The sequence below is a fragment of the Diadema antillarum genome, unplaced genomic scaffold (assembly GCF_040938485.1).
Source record: "Diadema antillarum isolate AM-2024a unplaced genomic scaffold, OU_Dant_1.0 seq00001083_RagTag, whole genome shotgun sequence".
Taxonomy (NCBI): domain Eukaryota; kingdom Metazoa; phylum Echinodermata; class Echinoidea; order Diadematoida; family Diadematidae; genus Diadema; species Diadema antillarum.
The window spans coordinates 777136-802461 of NW_027271903.1; the positions used below are offsets into that span (position 1 = coordinate 777136).

The window sequence follows — 25326 nt, forward strand, 5'->3', positions numbered from 1 at the left end:
GCATACAAATCTTCACTATATATATTGCAATCGTAGAAGTTACATACCATAGAGAACGTATCCGTCTTAAAAAGCAGCCTATGTTTGTGAGTTTGTGAGTTGTTGCACAGAAATTATTGAGAAAGAAAAAATGAATGGGCCTACCAAACAGGAGTTGTAAGCAAGATTACATTTGTGTGCAGGCCTATACTTAGTAGGAGGGTGTGGTAATATGACATCAAATGTTGCATCATCTTTCCTTCTTTTTTTTTTGACAATTAAAGCATTTCTTCAAACGAACACACACAAAACTTTCTTGGGTTCAGTTAAAATTGTTGTGATGACAGCTTCTTAAATTTTTCATTGGAACATTCTGGCAAAGTCCACTTTGAGCTGTATTGTAGCATGTAATAACAGGAATACCACAGTGCTTTATCCATTAATTACTTTAATGAAATATACATTAATGCAGAAGTGGCCATAATTTTTTTTTTTTTTAATTTCATGTGCTCCTTAACATACTTCATGTTCCAGCACATAATACACCCGTGATGATTGACGCAGCTTGTGATTCTTCAAGGCCCCGCTTCAAGGTAGAAATTAAAACGTTTTAATAATGGTCTGACAGGCTGCATGTCTAACACATCCTGATTAGTCGTCAAATGATCAATGTCATGATAAAAATCTGCAGGCCAAATTAATCTCTTTGTTTTCTTGTGGGTGTGTGGAATATGAGGCAAAAGGGAAAATCTGTCGGATAAGCCCCAAGTTTATCCGAAGTCCTTGGTGGGTACCCATTCGCTTCTCTCCCGGGCCTCCGGGTCGCCTCGCTCGAAAGGATGGAGAATGCAGACGAGGAACACTCGACACGTGGTGGGCTGCTGTGTTGATCTAATGGTATACAGCCCAAGAGGTGAGGACGAGGACGCGTAGCTCCATAGGATTTTTGTACGGTCCGCATCGCATCGCACGCCTATTAGTATATGAGTACTTTCAAGTATACTGTGTACGTGTACGTGTAAGTGCGTTTAGTGCGTATTGTGAGAGTGGACGACATTGACTGGGTGTGATTGTTGCTCGTGCGGTAAGTGTTTTCATTCTTTTACCGTTTATTGATAAATAGATATTGTCTGGAGCATACCTTGGAAAGCTTTATCTACGGAATTTCGAGAGGTTTGATTGCATATGCCTCACAATTTGCTTAGTATTCGTTAGCTGACGTAATACATCGCTGTCACATGTCTACAGACCACAGCTGTCTGTGGCACTCAGCTTGCCCGCCCTTGATCAGTTGACCCGCGGCCCGGCGCTCGTCCGCTGCAACTACGGCCAGTACGGGTACTCACTGGTTAGCATTACCATTCTCACATTCGGTGTTTTTAGTACGCTGCATTCATGCAGTTAGTTTACGGAGTGTTGCATCAGCCGCCTATTCGCATACAGATGTATTTAAAGTAGGGCCCAGATTGGAGTATAACTATTAGTATAAGGGTCTTATCATGTTTCACATTTTGGTCGTCCGCATCAGCAATTCAGCTAGCTAGCTAGCAACTGTGTATGGCTAGTCTAGATCTAGACAAATAGACTAAACTGCCTACTGTAAGTTCTGCTAGTGAAATATAGAATCTGTCATAATAAAATACAACCCAGCAGTACGCGTACACGAGTGTTGTCTGTTGATTGTTCCTTTGCTTTGGCTTTGACATAGGACACGCTGTATGAGTGTATCTTATATATAATCTAAGTTGATTTCTTCTATCTGCATTCACTTTGTTTGGTTTCGAAGCAAGTATATGTTAATGAAGCTTGGTGTATTTCGATTGGTGATTTTCTTTAATTTCAAATCATTATTTCTGGTTCTGTTCTGCTTCAGGGTCTGTTGAATAGTGCACAAACATGCCTCCTGCCAGTGCTGGGTGTTGTTTATAATTACCACACATTTGGCAAATAAAATTGTGTCTGTCATATATTTTCCTCATCTAACCTAGGTCTGGAGAACCAGTGGCAGTGGCATGCAGGAATAATAAAACAATACTATACTCGAACATAATTCCACTCCAAACACTGCATTTAAAAGTGACTCATAACCAGAATGTACAAACTGCTGTGCACAGAACCAAAGAAAGTTATTTGTTCCGGAGCTGGTTGATCGATGTAACTACTCTGTTGGAGGGTGGAAGTTGTAGTCAGTGTGCAAACCTGCCAACAAGCAGATCTACTGTAATCTGTATGTGATGTCATTGTCTAAATTTGAATACTGAATTACCTCTATTTTTAAAATTACAAGTACAGAGCACTCCTGAGCAATGAGAACAATCATGAGGTTTCGAGGAGAGTACAATGTTTCATTTTTGTCTATGCTACAGGATTAATTGTTGACGTCATTTCCATCAACCATGGATGCCAGTCTCACCTCGAAAGATGTGCGTCAGATGTTCATTGATTACCATGTCGAGATAGAGGACCTTCCACATACTTTCTGGAGGTCATCGTCTGTAATTCCGCTGGATGATCCAACCCTCCTCTTTGCCAATGCTGGCATGAACCAGGTAATGATACAATCAAAGTAAGGTACCGGTAACCTTTTAATTTGCACAAACTTGCTGTCAGTTCAGCGTAGTTGCCATCATGTGAAAGAGATAGCCTCAGCATGATACCTCCCAAATCTTCTGTACAAGAACTGAGCCCAACTGTCATTTATGTTCTCAATGACATTTTCCATTCTTCTCTCCTGAAAACGAGCATATGTAATTGAGGTAAAATAACGATCAAATGACGAATCTGGTGCAGTGATTTCAGTTATAACATTGATTTGTGTTATACATTTGCAGTACAAGCCCATTTTCCAGGGCACCGTTGACCCAAACAGCGACATGGGCAAGCTGTCACGTGCTGTCAACAGCCAGAAGTGCATCCGAGCAGGCGGCAAGCACAACGACCTGGATGACGTGGGCAAGGATACCTACCACCACACCTTCTTTGAGATGCTTGGGAGCTGGTCCTTTGGGGACTACTTCAAGGTTAGCCAGAACTCGTCTCGTCTGTGTCAAACAAGGATCGCCACATTTAATGCAAATTAAAATGAGATAGAAAGCTCCAATATTCATGTGCTCCATGAATACGCTTGCATGCCGTTTTCAAGTACCGGTAACTGGGATGCCAAGAAACTAATCATTTGGCGATTGTGGAAATCATTTTGAACAGGTTAGATACTTCAGGATTATATCAAGTTTAGGAGAAAAATTGAATGGCTCAACAGTGTAAGTTTTAAATGAGTTGATGCTGTAAAGGGACACATCACAAATGTTTCAAATTGACCGCAGAGTGATGCATTATTGTCTCTCTCTCTCTCTACACATACCATACTAGAATAGAAAGCTTCTCACCAAGAGGTGCAGTGAAGATAGGATAATAGTAAATTTGAAAAACATAGAAGACTAGAACAAATCAATAAATTCTGTCCATACTTCATGACCTATGCTATGTCACTCACTGCATGCCTGATTTACAGTGAAGGTCATTTGCTTTTTAGAATCACCATGGAATGCAATCATGCACAAACTCCCAACTCTTTCGTATTGTCGTATTGACACAGAATAAGTTGTGCATAATACACAAAGACAGCAAAATTGGAAGGGGATGTAAGTACATTGAACGACAATATGACATCTGGGTGCACTAGCTTGCTGTTTAGTGTAGTACTAGTGGGGAAAATGATAACATTGCTCATGATTTTGACACAAAGAAATTGATCCATTCAGGATTCTTCCAATACACAATTGAACTTTCATACAGTAATTGCACCTTCAATAATTTCTCATTCTAAGAAAACAATATTCCCAGGAATGTTCAAGCAGTGTATTGTGTTTTTTTTTTTCAATTATGACTACATGTTCTGATGAGAATAGGGATAATCCTAGTTTGTTTACTCATTTGTTATCATATCCCACCGGAGAAGAGGGCTGCACAGCTCATGTATAGCTGCCTTTCATTTGAGTAAGATTATCCAAGTCACAGCTTATTGTCTGAGTGGTGTAAACTGTAGATAGCAATGCTGTCATCCATAGTGAAATGAATTGATATCCCTTTGGTATTATAGAAAGAGTCCTGTTACCATTCGTGAAAACTTCTGACTGAGGTCTACAAGTTACCCAAGGACCGGCTCTTGAAATGAATTGTTGATATCCCTTTGATATTTTAATAGAAAGAGTCCTGTTACCATTCCTGGAGACTTCTGACGGAGGTCTACAAGTTACCCAAGGACCGGCTCTATGTGACCTACTTTGGAGGTGATGAAGCCGCTGGACTTGAGCCAGACAATGAGTGCAGACAAGTCTGGCTTGATTTAGGGTAAGACTTGAGAGTTTTAAATTATTTGTCTGTTTGTGAGGTAGGCTTAGCATGTCCGAGAAAACTGACTACAAACTGTTAAACACTATATTTTCGCGGCATGAAATTTTCATGAATTGGAGCCGACAGCCTTTTTCGCAGCATGAAATTTTTACGAGTTGCCTCTAACATCCAATGCGTATAGTGTAGACAAGAACTTTCACATGCATTTTAATTTTGCGAGTCTTGACTCTCGCGAAATTTGTGAAATTAAAATGCATGCTAACATTCCTTGTTTTACAGTATACAGGTCAATAACACACACACCTGTCCTAGTAAATGTATGTCTATAGCCTTCACTGGGTTTTTGTGGCAACTAAACACTCAGGCACATACTACTGGCTCTATGTGGTGTCATATCTGCCAATGTACACAAATAGTATTCTTTCAAATTGAATCTCTTCGGAAATCTGTATTAGCATCATTTTATCTGTTTTGTTTACGTGGTTTATATTATTCACAGGTTTGTTCTCTAGTTTGAAAACTTCAGCTTATCTAGTAATGTATCTTGCACAATTTTTGTGTGATCCTCTTTACAGATTTTAGTAGAACATTTGGCAGAAATCCTAGTGCATATCCATCCTTAATCGTGTTACATCAGTTATAATGCCTCAATTAATCAGTGCAAAGCAGCTGAAGGTCCGCTCTGTTTGTACATAATTTGAGCATGTTGCTTCTATCACTTGCAGTTACCATGACAATGTATGATTCAAGTGCTTCTACCCAAGTGGTTAACACCATTCCATCTAGAGATTATCAAATTTGTCATTTCAAGTTCAGTGTTGGTGTTAGTGTTGCTCTATTTGTAAGACCCGCATTTACATCCATGGATGCATATTATCCCCACTCATGTCATGTACATGCAGAGTCTATGCTGATGCAATATTCACCAGTGGAAAGTATGGTACACAGACATGCTAGACATGGCCACATAAAGCTATGGCTGGAAGCATTTTTTTTTAAATCGTAATATTTGGTGATGTTATGAAATTTGTGCCATTTCTTTCTTTTTTTTTCACATAACTTGTCTTGAGAATACAAAGCAATCAGTGTCGTATCTTTTCCTATTTGACTTGAATCAAACACAAAATATTTTGTTGTTGTTGTTGTGCGATAACTATGCGACTTAGCTAATTATGATCAGTAAGTGCTTCTCTTTGTATGATCATAGAGAACTCCGGTTGAGCTTGAAATCGTGAAATCACCCAGTCTGATAGATGCAGACTTTCAAAAGGGTTCCTACTGCAACAGAGTACTTCATGAATAAGAGAAAGAGATTGACTTGAGAGCACATTATGAATTTTTGTGTGTGTGTGTGTGAAATTATTATCTCCATGGTCAAAGTGAACTGTGCTTTATTTTTCATTGCCATCATTTTATATCAACGTCTTCTGTCAAACTGCCAACCTTGTCAAAATGTTTATGAAGATATTTGCTCAATATTTGACTTTACTAAATTAGAAAGAGAACTTGTTATTGTATATCTCTAAAACAAAAATTGTAGTTATTATTGGAATGGAGCAACAGACTTAGATGAATGATATTAAAATCAGTTACCAGCCATGGTGAAGAAACTTATCTGTTGTAGGTACAGTAGATGATATCAACTCATCAACTTGTTGTGCAATACCGAGCGAGGAGTGTTTGTCATCCCATAACAAAACAACACTTGGAGGTCAAAGTTGAGGACACAATGCATCTCAGTGAGATAATTTTGTTTGTCAAACAGAAGAGTACCAAAGATATTACTTTTTGTTTGTTTGTTTGTTTCTTTTAATTTGTTTCAAGCATGAAATGATTGAAATCTTCCAATATGTGAGGATTGGCTGTACATATTCTTTCTTTTTTTCTCTCTACCAGGAGGAAATAGTTGAGGTTTCATCACATGCTTCACACTGTTGCTATCAGGTTGCATCATATTTTCCCCTCCTTTTTTTCACTTTAAGGCATGAATGCTGTAGTCAAGTCTGTTGCATTGTGTGTCGTCATCAGATGATGACATGTCACCCAATTTTGTTTCTCAGCACTTTCTCGTACAAATTCATATGAACTGTCATGCTTTTATACTTAAAATGTATGTGTGTGCATATGTGTGTATTACATGTGGGTAATGTATGCCTTCATTTATGTACACATATGTGTGTGTATGTATACTGTATATGCCAAATATTGTGTATTTTCGCGAATTTCGGGAGTCAGGTGCTGCGCACAAAATTAAAGACAAATAAAATAATGACTCTGATCCAGATATGAATGTGATGCACATGTATACATTTCTCCCTTCAATGTGGTATTCCATGATCGCGAATTTAACCACTTGCGAAATTGTTGATAAGTCCCGATTCACGAAAATTTAAACTCGCTAAATATATGGCATATACAGTATTGTAATTGTTTACTAAGGATTGGCTTATCAGTCTAATCAGTGATCAATGCTGGACTATTACCCTTACTGATATTTTGTCACAGCATTTAATTTCCCAGCGTAAACAGCAAAGTCGAACTTCACCAATGAAATGTACTGTATTTGATATTTTTCATGTCTCTCGTTGGAGACCAACTAATTGAATTCTCTCAAACATATGTTTGGAGATAACATGACATCATTCTCCATTTTACCCATAGCGTCCCTGAGGAGCGTGTTCAACCCTTTGACATGAAAGACAACTTCTGGGAGATGGGAGACGTGGGGCCCTGTGGTCCCTGCTCCGAGATCCACTTTGACCGCATTGGTGGCCGAGATGCCCGCCATCTCGTCAACATGGATGACCCAGATGTCCTGGAGATCTGGAATCTTGTGTTCATGCAGTTCAACAGGTAGAAACTTTGGAGTGTATTAGGATGAGACAGAGAAACCAAAGGCTTTCTGTCTCATTAAAGGGATGGCGTAGTTTTGGTTGAGATAGGGTTTCAGGTTTCCGACTTTTTTGGTAAGATAATGAGAAACCTCTTCTGAAATGTGGAAGAGGATGTAATTCTGAGAGGAATTCAAAGTTTATTTGATGAAAATTAGTTTTCAAATTGCTGAGACATCCAAAACAGAGCAATCCTAATAAAAGATGGAACCCACCCTTAATTAGGATCACTTTGTTTTACTTTGTTTTTGGATATCTCAGCCCTTTCCAAATCGATTTTCATCAAATAAACTTTGAATTCCTTTTAGAATTGTATGCTCTTTGACATTTCATATAGTGGTTTCTATGTATTTTCCGAAAAGTTAAAGGCAGAATCCTCACCTCAACTAATACTGTGTCATCCCTTTAAAGACTGATATCATGGGGATTCACGGTGGCAGATTCATTTGCTGCCCACCGAGGTACATTCCATAACCACGAATAGCAAAGGTCAGCAAATATGTGCATCAAAGCGTACCGTTATTGGTTACAGTCTACTCTTGTCAAGATTCTTTGGCTGTATGTTTTCTTACACAGAGATAAGTAATAAAGCTGTATGCAATAAAATAAAGTGATTCTCAATATATCCAACCCAGGCCAGCTTTCCCACTCAGTGGTATTCCCATACTACTGAGAACTTTCTATTATTTTGTGCCAATTCCATAAAAAGCTTGAGGAAAGAAGGCATGTTAGGTTAAAATCACAGTATAATTCTGACTTTCTCGCCAAGTTATAATCCTGTAGAAATATTGAAATACAGTTGGCTTGTGTCCTAATACCAACTTAAGTCTATTTTAGGGGTTTGAGAGGTTGTTGGTACATTTTATCTGTACAACATCAACTGAGTCAAACTTGGAACAAGTCCAACGCACCTCTAGAATTTATTGTTGTAAATCCCAAGTGTAGATTAGCTTCCAAAGATATGTTCACAAATTCACTTCGTAAAAGTTGATTGTGCCTTTGATGCAAAGTCCCATATAGTATGTGGGAAGTGGACAACTAGCCATAAGTAAGTTAAACTACAGGATCTTGTGCAATACTATGAACCTAAAAGCTCCTGACTCAGTTAACAAGAAATAAAGCAGATTTAGTGAGATTGCTACTCAAAACAACTTATTTGTCACTTTAATGGTAGTTAGAACATCTGCTTAAAAGGAAGTTTCTGAAAGCCTCACCTGTACATATATATATGCAATGATGCCTTTGCCAAAACATTGAAGTATAGTGAAGCTTTTTCAGAATTTTTGCAGCTGTTTTTCAAAGCCATATTTGGACTCAGAGTGACATTTCTCATCTCTTTGTGGGATTGAAATGAAATGAAATGAAATGAAATGAAATGAAATGAAATGAAATTGGAAATGAAATGGATTATTTCTATCTCTTTGTGGGAAATGAAATGAAATGGAATGGAATGGAATGGAATGGAATGGAATGGAATGGAATGGAATGGAATGGAATGGAATGAAATGAAATGAAATGAAATTGGAAATGAAATGGATTATTTCTGTTTTTCTGTGATAGGGAGAATGATGGTACCCTGAAGCCGCTGCCCAAGCCGTGTGTCGATACTGGCATGGGTCTTGAGAGAATCACGTCAGTCATCCAGGGAAAGAGCTCAAACTATGACACTGATCTCTTCATGCCCATCTTCCAGGCCATTCGTGAAGTATGTGTGTGACCAGAAAAGACTCTTCTACAGAAAACACACAGACATACAAATAGATTAACAAGCAAACAAAACAAAACAAAACAAAAACAAGACTAAACTAAACAAGAACAAAATATAAAACACTAAAGCACTGAAACACATTAATTATGCGAGTACCATCTAAAATTTCAGAGCATCCTTAAAAACTTATCTACTATAAAAGTGGTTTCTTTCGCGGTGGTTTTATTTTCGCGCTTTGAGGTTGAACCGCGAATTTAACATCACGCGAAAATGTTTTAAAAAGCCCCGCAAAATTAAACACGCAAGGAAATGTTTTGAACTCGCCGCTTGTTACAACGCTGTTGCGCACATGCACACACGAAGATTCCGCGCATTGAGTGTATTGATGGTCAACACACACACAGCGATACCGCGCGATGTAGGTACAAGCATGTTATAAAGTACTCAAGAGACTTCAGGTAAGCCTGCATTTAATATTAATTTCTATTTAATAAATTTAATTTAATAAATAAATAAATAAAAGAACAATTGGATTATAGTTTGGGTTTTCATGTGCAAAATAAAACAGTTTTTGCCGACTGTGAATTCACAGATTTTGCCGACCGCGAATTTAAACACACGCGAAAAAGTCGGCACCGATGGAAACCGCGAAAGTATCTGTACGCGAAAGAAACCACTTGTACAGTATTTAAAAAGTAACTGATTGTTAGACAATGACCTATGCAGCACTTTATTGTTTCTGTAATTATGTTTTCCTGTTTTTCTTTTTTCCTCTAAAGTGCATGAAGACTTTGCCATCAGTAATACTTCAAACTTATTCGCACCTGACTTTTGACTCATGCAACATGGTTCTTCCTTGAAATATATTCTGATGCAGATTGTTGTTTACTATAATTAGCTGTGGCAGAGAAGTATGTGAAAATCTTTGCCGCATGTGCATGAAAAGAGTCTTGAAACCTCAGCTAATACATATAGAGGAACACACAGTGAAATTTCTGTGATTGCAAATGTACATTGTATTTCACTATTTAGCACTGAAAACATACTGTATTTTAAAACACTCATATCATTGTGCACCCAAACAACATCATGTAAAAGATACGATGCCTCACTGTTATGATTAGCTTTACGAATTGCTCTTCACAGATCTTCAGTCAGTCCCCTTTCCTGTTGAATGAAAGAATAAATCTGTAAAAGGTAACAATATGTAAGATTTTGTATGTATTTATTTCAAATTATTTGTCCTGTATCAAAATGTTTAAATGAAGATGATGACATTGATAAAAGTGTCAAGGACAATGAGTTCATTCAGTATTGCTCGCTGAATTTTATTCTAATGTATTACAATAAACAAGTGAAATCTTGGTGCATTTGCTGTCAAATAAAAGATTTTTATTAAAAGCAGCTCGTAGTGACATTTTGACATTTCATGAAAAATATCATGTTTTTGGACATTTTTCTTAGGCTACTGGAGTTCGGCCGTACACTGGTCACATCGGTGATGAGGATGTGGATGGAGTTGACATGGCATACAGAGTTGTGGCTGACCACATTCGCACATTGACCATCGCTCTGTCTGATGGAGGGAGGCCAGATAACGTCGGCAGAGGGTAAACACCTTACTTAGACACTAACATTTATGTAGTGTCTGCTAGCCTTTACTTAATTGTGCTGTATTTTGCCTGAACCAGGGCTTGCCTTTGCGTCAGCCATACTTTTTGATTACTCCTATGAAACATAGGCGGGTGAATATGGAAACTATTCATACCAGAGTATTTCATTGGAAGTCATAAAAAAGAAAGAACTTGGTTACATGCACCAATTCTGGCCTGTTTCTTGGTTAACTAACTGCCATGTGGGAACCACAAGATATAGCATGTGCCAAAGTCAATTCTGTAATTAGTTACAATGTGAAAGAACATCAAAGTTGAATACCCTAAGATGTCACAGAGTCAAAAAGCCTTGCATTTGCTTTTGCTGGATGGCTGGAAGTGGTCTTTGCTACATCGTCTAGGAATAAGTAGTAATAGGGCACAATTTTATAAAGCCTTCAGATGAAGCCGCATCATCAGTTACTAATTTATGTAAGTAAAACGAGATTGCAAATGTCTGTCATTTTTCCTAATTGTGTGCAGCACCGTTAATCACCTCAAACCTCATGGGTGAAATTGGTAAATATCTTTATACTGGAGTACAGCACTTCAAGGTGGCATAGAATATTTTGTATGTAAGGATTATAGAAAGGCTGTTAGAGTTATGTCCCATGAAGGTAAATCATTATGCATTGTATATTAGAACTCATAATTCTACAGGTCATCTGAATAAGCCTTGATGAAAAGAGGGTAGTCTTTTGAGTAAAGATGTTGGAAGTTTCTTTTTAGAAAATATTAATTCTATGTGAGGGGTTTTTAAGAAAAAAAAAAGGAAAGAATGATAATAGTGATGATGATGACAACAATGAGAATGATGAAGAGGCTCCTCACAAAGATAAACGTTAAAATCTGGATTGTTCTTTTTTCATACTGTAGGTATGTCCTGAGGAGAATCTTGCGCCGCGCTGTGAGGTTTTCCACCGAGAAGCTGAATGCCAAGCAAGGCATGTTTGCCTCGCTGGTCAGCGTTGTCCAAGATGTTTTGGTGAGCTCCTAGTGCCAGTCTCCCTTCATTTTATACCAGAGTGATTTGCCTGATGTTACTCCAGCACTGCACCAAGGATACAATCACTGTGTAGAGTTTGTAGTTAGAATGGAATGTTCAACCAGCAGTGTTGGCTTTGACTTGTCATGCTGCTTTGCACTCTGTAGCAATAGACCTCTCAGTGAGTTTATGAGTCTATGAACTTGATAAGTAGTAGCACATTGAGGTGTTTTGTTAATCCTGCCTAGCTGGGTCTATGAGCAGGTTAGAGAACTACCAAAAAAAAAAAAAATTAATTCATGATTGCTAATATATCTCTGCGGAACTGATTCCTTAAATATTCATAGAATTGCTTTGCTGCCAATCTCTCAGTAAAAGTGTAGATAGTCTAGAGTATGGGTATTTATTCGCTGTAACATTTGTGCTGCCTGCACAGTACTTTTCACTTACTTGTATAGTGTCAGTGAGCTCAAATTTTGCAAAATTAGCGAGAGTATCAGATTTGAGAGGAGAAAATTCTACTGTATTAATAGTAACTTTTAATTTACACCCTCCTCATTCAAAAGGAGTACCCCATTAACTGGTACCCTATTATGCAGAGACGACTCTGTTGTTCTTGCCTGTTGTCAATGTTGTCTGTACCTTGCAAGTCAAACTTGTGTCCCTGTTATTTTCAGGGTGAGGCATTCCCAGAAATCAACAAGGACCCACAGATGGTGATGGACGTGATCAACGAGGAGGAGGCGCAGTTCCTGAAAACACTCAACAGAGGGCGCCGTGTGCTGGAAAAGACCATCAACAAACTTGGACCCGACAGCAAAGTGCTTCCTGGTGAGTGTGACACCATAAGCAGTGTTCAGTACGATTGAGTCATTGTGTGTCTGTGTTTCTTCATTTATTTGTGATTTTGTTGGGTTTTTTTTTTTGTCAATCAATCGTCTTTCCTGTTATGTAATTGTGATATATTTCATGTGACCAAGTGAACCTACATATATATGAATATATGAAGAGTTTAATTGCAAAACCAGTTAAGCCCATTCTTATTAAGTTGAAATATTTGCAATTAAAACTGCTAAAAACAAAGAAATTAGTAAGAAAATATGGGCCATTTTTCATCATATCTTCAAGAATATTTCTTTTCATGTTACAAGTGAGGTGCAACTGGAAAGATTCATTATTGCTCTATCTGATGATAAACTTACTGAAACAATTTTGAAATTGGTGCTTAGCCCATTTTGTGCCCAAACTCTTCATATGTAATTATAAGTCACTGTCAAAATCTGTCCACTCAAGAATGAGTTTGATATTAAAAGTGTAATCCATCCTGAGTTATTTCCCTGACCTCAAATATCTTCCCCTTCCCCACCCCAAACAAAGGGAAAGAAAAGAAGGACATCAATCTCTGATCATGAATTTAATTCAACGTATGCACCACCGGGCATGTCTGCTAAGTAATCTGTGTGATGCATCTACTGGTATTCTAACTTAGACTGACTTACCCCAAAGTGAAATGACAACTTCATGATGATAGTTGGATGAGGAAGGGTGTTCGAATGAAGTCCCAATAGGCCTTCTCCATCTGCATGATTTTGTAATGATCCCCTGGATGATATTTCCATATCGTTGTGACACACACTATCCATAGTTCAGTCTTCCATAATCTCTGCCATCATCTCTCTAACTGTCCCTTGCTGATGTTTGTTTGTTTGTGTTTGTTTGTTTGCTTGTTTTTGTTTTTGTTTTTGTTTTTGTTTTTGTTTTGTTTTTTTTTGGGGGGGTGGGTGGGTAAGGGGGAGCTTGTTTTTTGCTGTTTTGTTCTGTCTACTTCTTTGATTCCGCAGTCATTGTATGCATGTGTGGCTTTGCTTGTGTGTACTCCCATTATTATACCTTTTTTGTTTCATACTTCCAATTTACTGCATCTCTACACGTTGTCCTTTGCTTGAGCCTCTCTTTTCCAATAACACAATGGTTTTGTTCGAACAGTTTGATGTATGTTTGAATATGCTCTTGCTCATGTTTTCTTTTCCACTTTGAAATGTATGTTCTTATGTTATGTATTACATTGATTCCTTGTAATTGTTGTGTGTGAAAGAATGTATGTGATGTTGGAAATAAGTCCTGAATTGAATTGAATTGAATTGAATTGAATTGAATTGAATTGAATTGAATGAAATTGAACTGAATTGATTTGAATTGAACTGAATTGAATTGAATTGAGTTGAATTGAATTGAGTTGAATTGAGTTGAGTTGAGTTGAGTTGAATTGAATTGAGTTGAATTGAATTGAATTGAATTGAGTTGAATTGAATTGAATTGAATTGAATTGAATTGAATTGAACTCAACTGAATTGAATCCTGTTTGTCCAACAGGCCAGGCTGCCTGGCTCTTGTACGACACCTACGGCTTTCCGGTGGATCTCACCTCACTCATGGTGGAGGAGAAAAAGATGAGCATCGACCTGGAAGGCTACGAGGAGTCCAAGAAGAAGGCACAGGTGGGTAACTTGTCTCTCTTGAAAGAAGGTGATGGATGGAGTGCTCCCAGCTGTCACACCAATGCAGCTTTATTTTCACATTAAAAAATTACAGAGTTTGAAAATGTTAAATGCATTTCACTTCATATACCTGTCAGACTTCTGTTTTCATCAACAAGGGTGATCTAATGCTATATACTAGGGTTTGTTAGGGGAAATTCTTTCACTTTGCGCTGGTTGGTTGCGAATCTACTGTGGTTTTATGACAAACATTTACATGGAGGAATATTTTTGAGTGCCTCAAATACTGCCCAGCCTGTCTGGGAATTAGGTGGAGATTTCTACTCAAGTATTGCCCAGCCTGTCAGGGTCTTGAGCAGGATGTAGCCAGATAGTGTAACATCCTAAAAAGGCAACTTAATGAAGTCCCAGCCATCCCTTGGTACCCAGGGGTTGGGACTAATATTGACAAATGCGTTACTCTTCTCAACAGATGCTGTTACTGATATGTTAACCAGTATGGTAAGTCCGAAAGATGTGGAAAGTTATCACTGTAAGTTTTGCTTTACATTTATTAATTTCTTCTTTGTGTGTAGCTCCTGTCACAAGGCAAAGGCTCTGGAGTAGACGACACCATTGGACTTGATGTCCATTCCATCAATGAGCTTCAGGAGAAGAGGAAGGTACCTCCAACAAACGACTCCTTCAAGTATAAGTATTCAAGTCAAGATGGATCGTATAGTGAGTCTACTCTGTCATACACATTGTTTTGAATGAATGAATGAATGAATGAATTGCTTTATTGTCCATAAAGGAAATTCTCTTTTCACTGGTTTTTTGACATGTAGTCCACATAGTGAACAAGACAACAAATTACAATTACATATTACAAATTGACAAATTCATCGTAGTTCAAAGGTACATATTGCATAACATATAATTCTGCTTGCCCAATGTATACGTAAGGATAGCATATGAAATAAACCAAGTATGGATAATATACAACTGTCTTGTAAATCAATTTTGGCCAAAAAGTTCTGTATCATATAAGTCATAGAAAAACAACTTTGTAAAGCAGGGAGACAATATGTTGTTTGAAGTGCATTTATACTTGGGGACTTGTGATCAACAATACACTCTACTGAATGCTTTGTTATTCTTCATGACTTTAAAACAGATGGTAGAGAGAGTAAGCTCTGTAACTGCATAGAGAAGTGTTGAAACTCTTGGTATATGGTATATTATGGGATTTTTAGTGTGTGAAATAGGTAACTGCAAGTTCCAATGATTTACTCCAAAAGTGGATATTTCATGGTTAGGAATTTTTTGCACATTACATGGGAGCAGAAACTAGGGAAAAGATAAAAGTGCACCAATATGTTTGTTGTTGAATGTTTTATTTAAAACAATTTAATGTTTTGATTTTGTGGAATTAAAAACATGCAAAATTCATCTTACCTAGCCAAGCGTGAAAACGTGCCTTGTGCAAAGAATTTCCCATTAACAGTATGTAAAGGTGGAAATGAGTGGTTCTGATCACATTCTGCGTATTTGCCAAGTTAGGAACTTCAAGGTAACTTCAGTCATAGAGATTCATGATATACCTACAAGTGTAGATTCTGCTTCCTGAATCAAATTATGATGTTTTCAGTGATCATTCCCAAATTCCAGCTGCTCATAAATCACACCATTATGTTTAGAACATTGGTTCATCGCATTGAGTATATACCAAGATGAAAGGAATGTGCTCCATCTCCCTTGTCTTGCAGCATTTGAGTCGACAGTAGGGACCGTCATAGCGCTGAGGAAGAACAAGGAGTTTGTGGAGGAGGTTGATAATGGTGATGAGTGTGGAGTGCTCCTCGACCAGACCTGTTTCTATGCCGAGTCGGGAGGACAGATCTACGACGAGGGATTCATGGAGAAGGAGGGCGATGCTGTGAGTTTGGCAGCTGAAAATAGGAAAGAATATTGTCACATGTGAAAGGCTGTATATCCCTTTTGCAAATGCCACGAAAATCTTACAATAATACACCTCAGAGTTTGATTTTTGTGGTTTTTTTCCACTGAAAAAAAAAAAAAAACTAACCCCACATCAATTGAGAGTATTCGTGGAGTATGGCACATTGCATTCATGTCGGGATCATGACTGTCTTTTTGCTTCTCGTGTGAATAGTACATGTACCCAACACACAAAATTCATAAAAATAAACCTTCATGAAATAAGATATATGGGTATATGATACTCAGTTACATGTAGATAGTACTCAGTCACCCGAAGAAGGTACACTTTGTACTTAGCCGCTTTTACGAAGTATTTGGGAACTCTTTTACATTAAACAGTTACTATCGTGAGGTACGTAGTCTTTTTTTTGTAAGTATTCACTCATACCTGAAAAATACTCTGTGACATTTGTAAAGTACTTGAAAGCTCTGTGAATATCGCAATAATTCTCAGGAGGAATTGCATTCATTTGATGATATGCATGTCCATCAGAGTACATGGTTTCCATGTGAGGTGGTAGGCCATTCTCAGGGGCAGTTCTGGGAATTCTGTAAAGGAGGGGGGTTGCAAGCAATATTTCTGGTGCTATTTCCAGGGCCCATCTCATTTTTGTATCTTTTTATTTCTACTGTTTTGACAACAAATAAAGAGGGGGCGTGATGCATGATGCTCCCCCTCCCCCCTGGATCCACCACTGATTCTTCTGATTCGATAAACTAGCTTAAGAAATACTCACTGGTCTTTTTCGCAATTTCTTACCCCCCTCCCCATCCCCCAACCCCTTGGACAGGATGTGGAATTCAGAGTGACCAATGTCCAAGTGAAGGGTGGCTACTGTCTTCACATCGGCAAGCTGTCTGCAGTGGGAGATATCACAAAGCTCCGTGTCGGTGACAGGTTAAAGCTCTCCATTGATGAGGTAAATCAAATCACTCTATTGCCATGGAAACCTTGAATGCTAAAACTTTTGTACCAGAATCTCCAAGAAGATTGTTATATTTGATTAAAAGTATATAGACCATCATTTACATCTGAAAATATTCTGAGGTTGAATTTTTTTTTTTTGTCAACCTCAATGAAGATGGAAAAAACTAGTAATGCATTACTTCGCCAATAAAGAATGAGTTTATTGTATTCAAATTTTCGATGACCTCCACCTTCCTCAGGAGTCTCGACGGGGAAACAATACATGAATTCGCAACATGTTTTGATCAATGAAGATGAAGTATACAAGTTATCTTAACAGATATGATAAACATGATTACAGAATATGAAGCATTTAGATGAGAAAAGTTTTACTTACTTCTATATTAACAAATATCTATTGATACAGTGCACTCCCTTTATAACGAAATGCTCGGGACCGGCAGTTTTCTTTCGTTATAACGAAATTTCGTTATAACCGAACAAATACAATATATAACGAAAACAAGGAAGCCACGCATATATGATATTCTATTTGTTGAATACTCGTCATACACTGGAAAGCTATGTGAACAATAAAACAAATAGTTAATCAATTTCAGATTATTGTATTACAATAACGCAAGTTCCCCTCAGAAACTGTGCGTGACACACCAAGCGAACACACAGTGATGTGACGCGTTCGCCCATGCAGAGACGCTGTAAATGCCTTGTTCCGCTACGTATTTCCGAAAGCGATCCGCATTTCGTTATAACGGAGCACATTTCTTTTGTTTTTCTTTGTCAGTGGTGCTCGGAAAAGACTTCGTTATAACGAAAATTTCGCTATAACCGTGTTCGTTATAAGCGAATTTTGTACCATAGACTTTAATAATGTTAGGACCAGAAGTTTTACTTCATTATAACGAAATTTCGTTATAACCGTGTTCGTTGTGACGGGAGTGCACTGTATAACATCACCCACTAAGAATTAGAACAGTCATCATATGAATTCTTTACAGATTCTAGTATCTGTTTGCATATTTACTAGAAATGTGTTAGTGATGGTGCATAGTGAAAGTGAATTAAACAGTTTGTTGTTTTCCTTCACATAGATGTTTGTCATACTTTCATGGTTTCTGTGTGTCAAATGGCATATAACTACTGTAAAAGTGGAAATTTACGTTGGGGAAAATTTCGCGTATTTCGCGCAACCAGAAGCTAGTGCCAAAATAAAAACACGCAAATATTTTTGCATATCATGATATAACATATTATGTTCCAGTAATAGTTAATTTCGTAATTCCACAGAATTAAAAACAAGCAAAATTCATCTTATCCGGCCAAGCGTGAGAAATTACTCACTCGAAATTATCCACTTTTACAGTACAAGTAAGTCTGCCACAGTAACCGTGCATGTCTAACTTGTGATTTTTTGTAAACAATATGTATTAGTCACAATTTATAAAGATTATAAGATAAGTCAAATGTTGCCAAAATGCATATTTTACTCAATCTCGACCAGGTGAGGAGAAGACCTGTGATGAGCAACCACACCGGGACACACGTCTTGAACTTTGCCCTCCGAAAGGTTCTCGGAGAGGCTGACCAGCGGGGCTCGTTGGTGGCACCAGACAGACTGCGGTTTGACTTCAGTGCCAAGGTAATTTATGGTTCCACTTTGTGGTAGAAGTGCACTAGAAGTTGTTCATGATTATAGTTTTTTGAAGAGTTTAGTGTAATGGTAATGGCTATTAGTGATACTATTGTAGTTATTGTTGTTGTTATTATTATGTACTCATCCCTTCCTATGTAGGAGTGGTATGACCATACGGTATACACATTAGTTTTAAGGTGAGTTCGGTCAACTTGCATATTAGCATATGGTTGATTGCAACAAATACTAATTAAAAAACAGAAGTCTCGCGTGCTCATCATCACGTACAGTGTAGTGTAAAGCAAGATATTTTCGCGTCATGAAATTTTTGCGAATAAGAGCTAATGGCCTTTTTCGCAGCGTGAAAATTTCATGAATTGCCACGAGCATTCAATGCATACAGAGTAGACAAGAACTTTCGCGTGCATTTAATTTCACGAATTTCGGCTCCCGCCAAATTCGTGAAATTAAAATGCATACGAACATTCCTGGTTTTACAGTAGTTGAGTTGTGCTTAAAGTCTCAACTTCCTGTTACTTTCAGGTTTCAGTGTGACATCATACAGACTTTAGTCGCATTCACAATCATATAATGTTTTGTAAGTGTTCTGTAATGAGATATTTGACAAACTTTCTCACGTATGCATCGTTTCCCAGGGTGCCATGACAACAGAGCAGATCAAGCAGGCTGAGAAGATTGCCAACGAGGTCATCTCCAAGAAAGAGACAGTGTACGATAAGCAGACACCACTTGCCATGGCCAAAGCCATCCAGGGTCTACGTGCCATATTTGATGAGGTATGGATGTAATAACTAACTATCCACTTGATTGATTGCTTGTTGGCCAGTCTTAAAAGACAAGTTCACTTTTAATTTTATACACATGTGGATTAAGTGAATGGCAATGCAATACTGTAAAAGTGGATATTTTTGCGCGACTAACTTTTCACGCTTGGCGGGCTGAGAAGACTTTGGCGTGCTTTTAATTCCGCATAATCAGGACATCAACTACTGGAACATATGGCAAACAAAAATATTTGCGTGCTTTTATTTATGCGCTAGTTTCGGGTTGCGCAAAATGCACGAAAATTTCAACACTGCGAAAATTTCCACTTTTACAGTAGTGAATGGTACAAAAAAAAAGCAGGATGTAAAACTTCCTTGCAACAACAATGAAGGGATTATCAGAGTAAGTTGAAATTGAGCCCTCTCTCTCTACTAGCACATTCTATTCATGACTAACACCAACTTTCAAAGCAGTAGCATCATCCTGTCAAAAGTTATTAGAGTTGAAAGTGAAGAATGTGCGAAGGGTTTTTAAGAAATGAAAACTGGCCTCTAAGCCATACCTAATCACACTATTCTACAAAAAAGTGTTCTAGAAAAACTGTTCAAAGCACAATTTGCTGTTTGTTTTATGATCCCAAGTTTTAGAATAACGTAGAAGGAAGAATTGCTCTTTCAGAAAATATGAAAAACTCAAGATTGACTAGGTTGACCCAATGCAACTACTATGAGTCCTCGCGTAAAATCAGGATGGGTGAATTTTTGCTGGTTTTGTGATGCATGGTCACATATTTGTATTAATGATAATGAATACTCTCTTTTCTCCAAGACCTACCCAGACCCAGTAAGGGTTCTGTCAATCGGCATTCCAGTCGAAGAGTTGACCTCCGATCCTACCGGTCCAGGCGGTACCATCACTTCCGTCGAGTTCTGCGGAGGAACGTGAGTCTCATACTTACATTTCCAGTCTTCTTTCCCACAGCTGTCATAATTCCTGCATGATTCAGGTTGCTAACAACTGAGGGTAATGTCAGAACGGAGCTTCAGTGGGGCACATAATGGATTTGTGTGCTAGAAAATCTACATTTCATGTCTCAGTTTTTAGAGCATTAGATCTCGGAATAGTACATCTCAAAAGGGTTTGAGTTGTAAGTTTAAGAAAAATGTGTGACTCTACCTTGAGAGCTTTGAAGAATCCAGTATTTGTGGAATGCTGAATACCAGAATTTCCGTGTTTTCTTTCACATCATCAACCCCACCCCCTACACACACAACATTTCTCTGAGCTAATCACCAGATTACACACAAAGTTTTGCATATGTGGGACTACATTCCAAAGGATTGTCTTCTTTGCATCCTCTTGTGACAATGAAGCACTACAGTCTGCCATCTTTCTTCAGTCCACAGTAATACTGAACAGTTATGTTTCTCTAAATACACAGACATACGGAAAGTCTCAATTCTGTTCAAGCAGTGGACTATTTGGGAAGCAGATTAAATGTAAAGATCGTTCGTCCATGCCAAGTGCCACTGACTAAAAGAGCTGTGATGCTATCAACAGTCTTAATACTCAAGAAATTCAACAAGCGTTAGTTGACTCTACACAGTGTGTATGCAGAGAATATTATCCACAGTTATTTGCTCAACCGCTGCAGTTGCAGCCAGCAAATCACACGTAAGCTGCTTGCAAAATTTTTTTGTCGCTCCCCTGTTCAGCAGTTTCCGTCAAACTTTGCTTCCCCCCCCCCCCCCTCCTCCAGGCATGTCAGAAATGCTGGTGACATTGGCAAGTTTGTGATCACGACGGAAGAAGCGATTGCCAAGGGGATCCGTAGGATTGTGGCAATCACCGGTGTGGATGCTGAGAAGGTGAGCCAAACTTACATACTGTAAAAGTGGACATTTTTGGCAGTGTTGAATTTTTTTTTTTTTTTTGTGCATTTTGTGCAACCAGAAACAATCAATTCAGTGCTTATTTACGTCAATGTAGGGCAATTTGTCAATCAGTTGCATTAAAACCTCTCGACGGTAGAATTTCATGAATTTGAAAATTGTTGTGTTTTGTGTTTTTTCAGGCAGTGACCCGTGCAGAAGGTCTAGAGAGACAGGTGGAAGACCTGGCAACCAAGGTCAAGGGAGCTGGAGACTCCACCGTGACTCAAAAGCAACTAGCGAAGGCCATTTATGAACTTGGAAATGTAAGGCACATTGGCCCATGAATGTCATCATGATCTCTTTCTCCTCCTTGCCTTCCTTTGACTCCCCAGACTCCTCTGACTACTCTGACTCCTTCGACTTCTCTGACTTTTCTGACTCCTTTGACTTCTTTGACTCCTCATAATTTTTGAGAATTTCTTCTGTATGACCAATATAATAATATGTCTTTGGTAGACATTCTGAGTGTTTTAGATTTTAGAAAATAGCATTCGACACAGACATACTAAAGCTTTTCGACATGCACTCATCAGAGTAAAATCGCATGAATGAACAGAAAGCCAGAAACGAGACAATATACAATATATACAACCCAACGGTTAGCAGATCGCATGAACCAACATGTGCCCGCCTCAATCCGGAATAGCATAACTAACGTGCGTTCCCTACCTTCGCGCGCATGTAGACAGCCTAGTGTGCGTACTGCGGTGGACGGTGGCAATTCGGCCGTTGCTCACCACTTGATGAACAACCAAGAGTGCGCGGAACAATACTGTTCATCTTGGTTTAAGATTCTCAGCTGAGCGAGAAGTTTCACGCATCTGCGCATGCTCGAAGCAGTATACATTCAGCTCACGGACCCCATTCTGTGCCGTCAGAAAGAGTTCGTAAGAACGCTCGCATTATTTTAGCATTAATCAACTAAACAGCTGGCAGCAAGGCTAATTTTGTTTACCTTGACAGCCAATCACAGCTCGCCATTTCGCCCTTATGGTTCTCGTTTCCTTTACAGTGTTTCGTTTCTGGCTTTCTGTTCATTCATGCGATTTTACTCTGATGAGTGCATGTCGAAAAGCTTTAGTATGTCTGTGTTGAATGCTATTTTCCGATGTTTTAAATTTCCTCAGATATCCATATACAATCAAACCTGCCTTAGTGACTTCCATTTTTAAGCAGCCACCTGTTATTTGCGGCCATTTAGATATCCTCTTGAGAATTGAGCCATGTTACAAAGCAGGCACCATCTAGTGTGTTTTCACAATAATTAGTGTGTTATCACAATGATTAGTGTGTTTTCTTTCATCAAGAGAACAAAGAAATATTTTCTAATTGCAATATGTGTGCTTTATCCATGAAGCTTGATGTACTGATTGCCTACTCACTATGTGCAGCTTTCCCATTTTAAACGAAAAAATAATGTTTGACTGTACTTTCTATGTTTGCTGATGTGTATCTGTTTAGATCTGAATATGATGTGCTATCGTAAACCTGCTACTTGTGTATCTTTATGTGATATACACAAAAGTATGACCATCATTCCTGAATATGTATCCATTACAAATACCCATGAATCTTCAATCTGCCAACATATTGATAACAGGGTGTCAATTGGCATGTATGTAGCTATTTAAGTCATTGAGGACAGTTGTCTTTGTATTGACAGCAAAATCACATTTTACTAACTAGGGAATTTGTTTTGCTGCTGTTTCCAGGATTTGAACGTTGCCCTAGTACCCCAGTGGAGAAAAGACACCATGAGAAACCGATTAAAGGAGCTGAAGAAGAGTCTAGACGACATGGACCGTGCAAGGAAAGCAGAGGTCATCCAAACTGTGAGTGACATCACCCAACATCTGATTAGTCTTTCTCCAGAGGATTTGTTGGATTTTTTTCTGAACATTTCACAAATGCAAACTTGGGGAAACCCATCGTGTATTTTTCACTGTCGTGTCAAACCTAATGTTGCAAATTCCGTCACATTCATAGGATGTTACATGTACATTGAAAAAGGATGCATGATATGAGTTTTAAGATTAATGAGAGAGTATGTTACTTAAAGAGGAAATTCACGAGAAAGCAAAAAGCAAAATGTGACGATTCTATGGTGGCTCATACTTCTGTTGAATGATTGTCAACCTGGAAGAATGAGCAGCTTGCTTGTCTCCTGGAGACATGATACACAGTCATCACAGATAATCGTGTCCAAAGTGGCGTGCCGTAAGGGTTCTTGCAAAACAAAAACAAAAAAGAGAAAGACAGAAAAGAAGACAGTTGTCTGAGACATGATATGATAATTGAGCAAATCACGGGGTTAGAAAAATCGTGTTGAAGTTTGTGATAATGCAATGACGTTTGGGGTGAAAAACTGCAAAATGAAATTCATTGCTTAGAAAATTTATTTTTACTAATTTGTGCATAATAAGATATTAGTATTTATCAGGGCTCCTTGTGTGCAACCCTGAGTGATGCAAGATAGTTTGATTCAATAAAATGGAAGACTAAATACTTGAAGAAAATCAAGATAATGAATTCATTTAGTTTCAGGTGTTTGTTTCCTAATAGGGATAAGATTTTATTTCCATTGTGTTCAGCTCACTATTTTTAGGTGACTGATATTTACACTTCTCTTGATCTGCTGCCCTCTACAGGCCAAGGAGAAAGCAAAGCAGCTGATTGCTGCCAGTCCTAACACCCCTCTAGTGGTAGCAAGGTTTGAGGCTGGCTCCAGCTCCAAGGCCCTGGATGCTGCCCTCAAAGAGTTCAAGAGCCAGTCTCCCAAGACCGCCGCCATGCTCTTCAGCGTCGACGAGGAGGCCAAGAAGATTCTCTGTCTGGCTCAAGTACCAAAGGTAGGGTGTGGTCAGAATGTGGTGGTAGCATGGGTGTGGTGATGGAGCTGATGTGGTGGTGGAATAGATGTAGTGATGGAGCTGGTGTGGTGGTGGGGCACCTGTGGTGGTGGGATAGGTGTTGTGGTGGGGTGGGTGTGATGGCGTGGAGGGTGGGGCAGGTGTGGTGGTGGAGCGGCTGTGATGGTGGGGAGGGTGTGATGTGGAGCAGGTGTGGTGGTGGAGCGGTTGTGGTGGGGAGGATGTGTTGTTGGGGTAGGTGTGGTGGTGGAGAGGGTGTGATGTGGGGCGGGTGTGTGAGTGTTGCAGTGGATGTGGTGGTGGGGTGGGTGTGGTGGATGGGAGGGTATGATGGTGGGGAGGGTGTTAGTGTAGAGTTAATGTGGTGATGCGGAGGGTGTGGTGGTGTCAAGAATGGTCTGTGTAGATCTTATGCTCGCATAGTTATGAGACATTGAGAGATGGTAGTATTTCTGGTGCCTGATATCGAGAGTCCATATATACATTAAACTACATTGATGATAATGCTGACCACAGTGATGATGAAGATGATATTGATAATTTTGTTGATCATGAAAATGATTGTGATAAAATGAGAAGGAGGATTTGATTATAATGACGAAAGTTGATGGTGCATGTAATAGTGATGTGATACTACCATATACTAAAAATGTTAATACAGTTTTCTCTTGTCACACTTTTGTGTCTAGAAGAATTGAATGTGTATGACATAATTGATGAGAATATTAGAAATAAAATTTTAACTTATGCTAATGGTATGATGGACACAAGACAATTCTTTATTCATCAGTATGAATATAATTCATTATCAATGGCGCATTGATATTCATTGGACACATCCCTTGTTGTTACATATTTCATTTTGTTCTAATTTTGCTGACTTTTCTTGTGTTTGTCTGCCATCTTCTTCAGGATGCTGTCAGTAAAGGTCTGAAAGCTAACGAGTGGGTGAAAGAAGTCTCTGGCCTCATGGGGGGAAAAGGAGGCGGTCGTGATGTCTCTGCCCAGGCCACCGGTGACAACATTGCATCTGTGGACCAGGCCCTGAAGCTAGCCGAAGAATTTGGCAAGCTCAAGCTAGGCAGTTAGGGTTCCCGGAAACTTTCCAAGTGTGCATGATGATAGA

General features: G+C 38.7%; 1 protein-coding gene across 1 annotated transcript; it reads left to right on the forward strand.

Moving 5' to 3' along the window:
• The first annotated feature begins 1016 nt into the window (after positions 1–1016).
• LOC139743457 (alanine--tRNA ligase, cytoplasmic-like) lies at positions 1017–25326 on the forward strand. Its single transcript, XM_071653938.1, has 21 exons — positions 1017–1063; positions 2346–2528; positions 2811–2999; positions 4184–4329; positions 6994–7185; positions 8784–8928; positions 10396–10541; positions 11460–11568; positions 12246–12399; positions 13942–14066; positions 14642–14786; positions 15815–15984; positions 16841–16969; positions 18479–18616; positions 19267–19407; positions 20225–20337; positions 21156–21264; positions 21471–21593; positions 23043–23162; positions 23979–24179; positions 25113–25326. The coding sequence occupies exons 2-21, from the start codon at positions 2376–2378 to the stop codon at positions 25287–25289; spliced, it is 2925 nt and encodes a 974-aa protein (XP_071510039.1). The 5' UTR covers positions 1017–1063; positions 2346–2375; the 3' UTR covers positions 25290–25326.